We start from the raw sequence: 8548 nt of genomic DNA, 5'->3' as shown, positions 1-8548 counted from the left end.
AATTATTAATAGTAGCTACTTTCTGACAGCAAGTAATAGTTTAGTATTAAAATGTACGAACCACTGCCACAAAATGAGTAAAAAATGGCTGGTAGACTGTATAAATTGAATTTTGGATGAAATAGATAAAACTTGGGTTTCCAAGTCTGAAGTGCCTTTGCTCATTAAGGAGACTCTGAATTAATGGAAAAAATGATAATGTAATGTACTCTGCCTTTGCTACAGAAGTTTTTGAAAGGAGAAATATTCTTTGAAAGAGAGACATGTAGTTCTAGGTTCTCTTCTGGACCAGATTCAGGGGAGAGAGGTATGCTTCGGAAGATTCAGATTTATAGAAGAAACTGGCTCCTCAATATGTCCTTATTCTCAGCTTACTTCCTTAGAGCATTTGGAGAATTTCCTCCCAGATGAAATCAGGGTCTTTTTCTTGGTAAAAGCTGAGATGTTCCTTCACTTCTATCAGAACTCATTGACATTTGTGTTATTTTCTGATTAATCCTTATCTGTCCAGATTTTCCAAATTGTGTTTGATGTTTTGCTTAGATAAATGGATTTCCTTGCTATTGATAATCTTTTGGTGAGCAGAGACTAAGCTGGCAGGTATAAATTGAAGGCTGCCTTTCCCCTTTTCAAGCTAAGGAATGGCAAATAGAGAAGCAATTTTTTTTTAAGTTCACTCTGCTACCAGACCAACAATATGTAGCATGGTATTAGATAACACTCTTATTTTGTACCCTTTTCAGAGAAAAGAGAAAAGAGTATTACCCCATATTCTTTTTCCTGTTCCCCTTAAGACAAAATTACAAAAATCATGGTCTCCCTTAGAGATGTATGGGACAGATTCCAGAGGAATGTGGATGTGTGTATGTATGTACACATATATACACAGTTGTCATATATGTATGTGTGAGGGTATAGTTATATAGACAGAGAAATTTCAAACATAATAGAATCAGGCACAAAAGAGCTTTCTCTCCTTCTCTATTTTTCCTATCAATGCTCCTTTCCTCTTCCTTTCTTATCTCCTAATCCCACCACCCCATATTGACCACCCATTACCCACCACATCGAAGAGAACCCCAAGTCTCTATTTTACTACTGACTTCTTGGTCCTTCAAGATCATTCCTCTCCCTCACCACCTCAATATATTGACATGGCTGCTCTTACCTTTTGAATGAACAGGAAATCACCAACTATCATCTTTCCATTAAGTTGGATCTCTGAGGCAGCTAGATGATGCAATGAATAGCCATGAAGGTGGGAAGACCTGAATTCAAATTGAATCTCAGACCCTTGACCCTTACTACCTGTGTGACCCCAAGCAAGTCACTTAATCCCAATCACCTCTCCCTCAAAAAAGTTGGAGGATTTTTGACCTTTCAGGGTATTGCCCCATAATTTACCAATGCATCCAAACTACTCTAAATTAAGACTCTTTCATTCCTTCCTCCTACAACTCAACTCTTTTTATATATTTTCTCCCCCAATTAAAATGGAAACAGAGATTTCCCCCTCTTTGTATTTGTATATTTGTGCTTAATATAGTAATTAATACATTGAAAATGCTTAATTAAATAATTTTTTGAACACAATCTGTCTGGGTGACTATGAACAAGTCACTGAACCTCTCAGTATCTCAGGAACTTCTCCAAGACTGGAACAGTGAAGAATGGAAGTCTTCAATAGCAAGAAAGTCCTAGATTGTACTCCACCCTCACCTCCAATGTTTCTGTAGATACATGATTGTACTGTGTGTGTGTGTGTGTGTGTGTGTGTGTGTGTATTCTCTGTACTAACACCAGTAATGTAGAAGAAGTAAAAGACTATTGGGGTTCCAATCATAGTTTTGCTATTTTTGTGACTTTTGGAAAGCCAATTAATCTCTATGACTCTCTTTCCTTATTAAAAACTAGATAATTCCCAAGATCCCTTTAAAATGTAGATCTGAAATGATGTGCAACCCATCTGTTTTTTCTCATTTTGTGTAATTCTTGCCTATTTCTTTCCATAAATCTTTCATAGTGTAATTATTCAATATGCTAGAGAAAACTTCCTGTGGGTAATTTGACATTTCATCAGTACCAGTGCAACACCTGGGCTGTCCATCTGTTATCACTCCCCCTCACTCTGTGATGGGCCACCCTCCTCTTAGGGACAAACATCTCCTTGAAAATGTCCTTCGGCTACTTCTTGCATGTACATTGGCATTGATGAGGGGTTGGAGGCTCATCTTGGGCCCACCAGATAAATACAACCATATTGAGAAGCTTGAGAAACAGCTGAGATCTAGCAGAGAGAGAGAGCTGGCCTCCGACAGCAGGAAAACCTTGGTTCAAGTTCCAGCTCTGACATATCTTGGCACATCTCTTGGCCTGTCAAGGTTTTAAGCAACTCGTTAAAACTCAAAGTGTTCACCTGCATTGGTGGAGGAAGATTCCTTTTGTGGGGATCCCTTTAACACTGAAATGGAAGGTCTAGTCTTTGTATCTATTCCTAAAGTTATTTATTATTTAACTGTACACTGGAGCAAAGCCTTTGATAAAATAATCATTCCTCGGAATTCTGCCTTTATCATTTTACACAGACCATCCTAGCCTTAACTTCTTGAAGGCAGGTAAAGGTCATTTTACCCCTCCCCAAGGGTTCTCCAGTCCATTTAAAGGGATTGGAGAGAGGAGAAGTTTAGGATCGCTGCCAACTGCTCCACCTAATTATAAAGATGGTTCCCTTTCACCCCATTTCCATTTAGCCAATAGATTAGATATTATAAAGGAATGTTTACTTCAAAAGGTATGATCACATATATATAAATTTACTGCCCCAACATATGGGGCTTAGTATTTCCCCTTTACCACCTCAGTCTCTGGGAAGGGGAAGGGGATTAGATTCTTCCCAAAGTTTATTTCCTATAGAAGATTCCCAATTCCAAGTTCACAATTACCCTTGGCATTCTGGTCTCTCTGGGCTTCCCTGCTGGACTGACTGGCCGCAGTATCCCTCCCAAAATGCTGGCTCCAAAGTCACAGGCTTGAACTCCGAGGTCTTTTGGAAATTACTGCTGGCATTTAAAACTGAGGTCAAACAAAACAGAACAGGGCAGCTAGGTGGTGCAGTAGATAGAGCACCAGTCCTGATGTCTGGAGGACCTGAGTTTAAATTTGATCTCAGACACTTAACACTCCCTGCCTGTGTGATCCTGGGCAAGTCACTTAACCCCGATTGCCTCAGTAAAAAAAACAAAACAAACAAACAAACAAACAAAACAACAACAACAATTACAACAAAAAAAAATACAAAACTGATTCCCCAGGCCCATTTCTAGGAGTTAAAGTAAAACGGGAGAAGGGGAAAGGTGCTCTCCCTCCAGCTTCAGTTTAGAAACTGTGATTCAACAAGAATTTTCATTATCTGGAAGCCTTGAGAAAAAGAGACAGTAATAGTCTTGCCAGTTTTAAAAACAACCTAGTGACATAATTGAGGGAGACTATTGTACAAAAATGTAGGCTATAGGGGTGCCTCCATGTGAGGTAATGCCCAAACCCAGGACAGGCTCCTTACAAGGAAATTTTAATTTTCATGTTTAGATCTGCTTGTAGATATATTTTTGTTTTGTATGCATTCTGCCAAGTGACTGCTTCTCTTGGTCTCAGTTTCCCTTTATGCAAGCATAAGATTCTTTCTGGCTCTAATAATCTGATTCTCTGATTCTGTATCAATGTGGACAGCTCCTAGCTGCTTTAGATTAATTAGGATCAAAATCATTTCCCATCAAAAGTATAGATCCCTTCAAACGTATGTGGATAATATTGCTATTGATCATGCAGGAATAATACATGAAATTCAAAAGTTAAATAAGAAAAACAAAAGCAAACAGGATACTAGGTGAGGAAGAAAAAATATATTTCTCTTTTTTTTCTAAGCAAGGGGAGATGAGGATTGCTAGAGATATAAAATGTTGCATCAACTTTCAGATCTTCTGCCAATCATCAATACTCTTGCGCTCTCCTCAACTTCACCTTTGATCAGATCCTCCCATCCCATTCCCCCAAACCATCCTGGGACACAAAGTAAAGAAAAAAAAGTCAGAGGAAGAGTATATTTTTAAGAAATTTTATTTTATTAAAAGATTCTCACCTAGGAGAATTGAGGAACACTAGAAAATATAGAAAATGCGTAGCAAACAACAAAATTAAGTAAAAAAAAAAACATTTAGCATAGAAATGAATGGGAAAATATAAAAAGAAAAATATTAAAAACCATAATTTCATTTCACTTATTATTGTGACATTTTTTCCTTAACACTTTGGGCTAAACCCCCCCTTTTTTTTTTAATCTCCTGTTAATAGCTTCTATTGGATTGAGAATTTCAACAGAAAAGATTTATTTTGAAATACTGTGATCCTAGGATGTACTTTAAATCAACACAGTCATGCTATATAATATTATACACAGGGTAGCCCAGTTTCCACAGCCCATCGGCTAAGTTTTATGATGCACTGATTATAAGTGAATCAAAAAAACATTCTGAAACAGAACTCTTACCTTCATGCTTTATATGTGCTCCCACTAGGTAGCTCAGAGTCAATCACTCCCACCTAGCAGCAGCATTGCTTCTTACAGCAGCACTGCTGGCAGCAGCATTTCTGTTGGCAGCAGCCCTTGCCACAGCCACAGCCCTTGCCACAACCACAGCCACAGCCACAGCCACCACAGCCACCACAGCAGCAGGTGCGGCGGCAGCAGACCACTGTAGGGCTGCAGCAGCCCCCACAGCAGCCACAGCAGCAGGGGCAGCAGCCAGAGCAGCAGCCTACACGGCGGCAGGTACAGGTGGTACAGCAACAGTTGCCACAGCCGCCGCAGCCACCGCAGCCTCCACAGCCGCCACAGCCGCAGCCACCGCAGCCACCGCAGCCACCGCAGCCGCCACAGCCGCAGCCACCGCAGCCACCGCAGCCACCGCAGCCGCCACAGCCGCCACAACCTCCACAGCCACAGCAACCCATAGTGTCAGAACAGAGAGTTCAAATGAGATGAGGAGAGAAAGGACTCAGGACAGGTGGGTGAAGTTTGATGCTCTCCTTCTACAGGACAGCCCTTATATACCATTTTGGGGGGTATTTGCCCCAGGATCCTTGTTGTTGTTTACCCTGGTTACGATGGCAGAACCTCATTTTGTGTTGTTTACTTCCTTACCAAATACCTTCGGCCTCATTAAATCACTTATTTTAGCTTTTGCTAAATTTACTTGTTTTGAGTCGCATTTGTAATGAGAACAAGAAATGACAAATAGTTAGTGACCCTTTAACTTGGTGGAGATCTGCCTATCAAGTGAAAACCTAATGATGTGGAAATGTAGGGATCCAAATTATTCAGGATCCATTTCTTTGTCCCTGTCCTCTCTAGCCCTTTGAGACTGAAAGCTGGAAGGGACATCTAGACTAACTCCTTTGACAAATGCCTAAACTGAGCCCTGAGAGGTCAGGGGAACGCACCTAGAACCAAATAAGTAGTGAAGATCAAAAGTGAAGATCTGAGTCCTCTCAATCTAGTCATTATTTTTTCTACCTCCTACTGCACTTCCTCCTAAGACTAGGTGATCTCAAAAGCAATTTCCACACCTGAAATATTATACTTCCATAAATTCTTCCTACATTTAGTGGAAAGAATGAAATGTAAGATTCAAAAACTAAAAGTGTTCTTCCATTCCCAACCATGCAACAGCCCCAAGACATCATACCTATAAAGGGAATATAAAGAGCTTAAACTCTCTCAAGTACGCTGCTACTTTAATTTAGATTTACAAGGAGAAAAAACTAACACTGCAAATCTTGGGCAAGGACTAGCAAAAATAACAATAGGTAATTCCAGGAAGTTGGGGACTTCACCTTGGTCCCAGGATGTTTCTGTAACACAAGCTGTATAAAACTTAAGGACATTTCCTGAATAAACTTGGATCTGGTAAGGGGTGATAAAGATAAAGCAGGAGGGAAGAAATGCACTTATGACCCCAGAGGAAATCCAATCCAACCTTAGCCTCCTGAAATCATGTTCTGTTCTTCCTTGAAGAACTTCCTCTAAAGATTACCCCCTACAAAAAGCCTTTCCTGATCTCCCAAGCTTGTGCTAGGGAGATGATTTAAAAATAATCATAGGTCTAGCCATCTGTTTACATCTTATAGTCTCTGAAGTAGAAAGTAAACTCCTAGAAGAAAGCTACAATTTGTGTATTATCTTTACAATCATGGTCATCCATGAAAAGATCTTGCATACAACAGGCACTTAAAAAATGCTTGTTGACTCCAAAAACTCTGTTTAATGAGATGACCCCAAGATTCCATAGGATTGTTTATGAAGTATTGCAAGGCATCTATTGACTAAAAGGTGAGAGATTCTAGTAGTAGAATGAAATACACTTAATTGGATTTGGCAAATGTATGTATTTATTTGCCAGACTATGTTTGCTACAAGGATTTTTATTTTTATCTTAAGGGAAGAGGATAGCTACAGATCATATTGAGGAAAACAAGAAAAAAGAAAAGTGGAAACTTTTTTAAGACAAGCAGGACAAACGTGTTAAATTTATTATACAAAATTATTTTGAATAAGCAAATTGCATGTAATAGAGATTTGAGGTTTTACATAAAAACATTTTATTATGAATTGCACATAAAAATGTTAATTTGTGTGGTAAGTTCACAATTTTTAAAAATTCAAGAAATTGTTGAATTAGATTTGAGAAAACAAATTCTCTCACAAATTGGAAGGATTCTTCCAAATTGAGGTTAAGTAAATCAGCCTTTAAGGTAAGTTTGTCACATCTTTAGAAAAAAAGAAAAATTTTACTATTAATTAATTAATGGGTTATTAAGAGGGAAAGGTTGATTTTGTTTCTTTAAAATATCAAGTCATAGAAAAAGATAATGATAAATATTGGAGGGCATGTGGGAAAACTGGAACACTAATACATTATTGGTGGAGTTGTGAATTGATTCACCATTCTGGAAAGCAATTTGGAACTATGTCCAAAGGGCTATCAAATTGTGCATACCCTTTGACCTAGCAGTGGTATTACTGAGAATGTATTCCAAAGAGATCATAAAGGAGGGAAAGGGACCCACTTATGCAAAAATGTTTGTAGCAGCCCTTTTTGTAGTGGCAAGAAGCTTTAAACTGAGTAGATGCCCATCAGTTGGAGAATGACATAAATAAATTATGGAATATTATTCTATTAAAAAAACAATTAGCAGGATTATTTCAGTGAGCTCTGGAGAGACTTACACGAACTGATGCTAAATGAAATTAGCAGAACCAGGAGATCATTGTACATAGCAACAGCAAGATTATATGATGGTAAATTCTGATGGACGTGGCTCTCATCAACAATGAGGTGATTCAGACCAGTTCTAATGGTCTTGTGATGAAGAGAGCCATGTGCACCCAGAGAAAGGACCACGGGAACTGAGTGTGAATCAAAACATAGTAATTTTACTCTTTTTGTTGTTGTGTGCTTGAATTGTGTTTTTGTTCTCATTTTTTTCCCTTTTGGATCTGATTTTTCTTGGGACGCATGATGTTTGTGGAAATATATATAGAGGAAATGCACGTTTAACATATATTGGATCACTTGATGACTGGAGGGGAAGAAGGAGGGGAAAAAATTAGAATACATGGTTTTGGTTTTGTAGGGGTGAATGTTGAAAATTATCCATGTTGAAACTAAAAGCTATAATTAAAAAAATTTTTTTAAATAGCCAGTCATTTTCACAAAAGATAGATAATAGGATAGGATCAAGAGAAAGTTTTTGACAATTACTTTTTTAGGACACCTGATACATTATGCTGTTTTAGGAAAAAATAATGTATTTAGTCTACCTGTGATCATATATTTATTATGGGCAAACATGTCTGTCTCAGAAACACATCATGTTTTATATTTCTATCAGGTGACAATTCTGCTTCTCCATTCCTGTATGACACTCAATAGTCTCCTGACTGATAAACATATCTTTAACGTGATGTTATACCTATGGAATTCCTAACAGAGGTAATTATTAGAGTGTTTACTTTTATGCTAGCTACTATTTCCTTCTAAAAGTAAAGAGTATTTAGATGAATGGTATCCTACTTTTTACATATGGCTGCACCAGGATTTTATCATATCTTTTCTCATCTCTCAAATATATTTTACTTCCTTTGTATACTAAGATTGAAAGTAGCCAAAACGGCTTTCTTTGTAGTGACCAGAAACTGGAAACTGAGTGGATGCCCATCAGTTGGAGAATGGCTGAACAAAATGTGGTATATGAATGTTATGGAATATTATTGTTCTGTAAGAAATGACCAGCAGGATGATTTCAGAAAGATCTGGAGAGACTTACATGAACTGATGCTGAGTGAAATGAGCAGGACCAGGAGATCATTATATACTTCAACACAACACTATTTGATAATCAACTCTGATGGACGTGGCCCTCTTCAACAATGAGATAAACCAAATCAGTTCCATTTGTTCAATAATGAATAGGACCAGCTACACCCAGGGAA

The 8548-nt window shown here is 38.2% G+C and overlaps 1 protein-coding gene across 1 annotated transcript; it reads right to left on the bottom strand.

Annotated features, from left to right (window-relative positions):
- Nucleotides 1–4099: 4099 nt before the first annotated feature.
- Nucleotides 4100–5206, bottom strand: LOC127553025 (small cysteine and glycine repeat-containing protein 8-like). Its single transcript, XM_051983426.1, has one exon. It carries the CDS (start codon nt 5005–5007, stop codon nt 4597–4599), a length of 411 nt encoding a protein of 136 aa, XP_051839386.1. The 5' UTR covers nt 5008–5206; the 3' UTR covers nt 4100–4596.
- Between the last annotated feature and the right edge of the window lie 3342 nt (nt 5207–8548).

Source organism: Antechinus flavipes, chromosome 3 (genome assembly GCF_016432865.1).
Source record: "Antechinus flavipes isolate AdamAnt ecotype Samford, QLD, Australia chromosome 3, AdamAnt_v2, whole genome shotgun sequence".
NCBI lineage: Eukaryota > Metazoa > Chordata > Mammalia > Dasyuromorphia > Dasyuridae > Antechinus > Antechinus flavipes.
This window is presented reverse-complemented; position numbering and strand designations above follow the sequence as displayed.

What these genes read in the sequence shown, in the direction of transcription:
- LOC127553025 (XM_051983426.1), bottom strand. Translation starts at nt 5,007, where the DNA reads ATGGGTTGCTGTGGCTGTGGAGGTTGTGGCGGCTGTGGCGGCTGCGGT.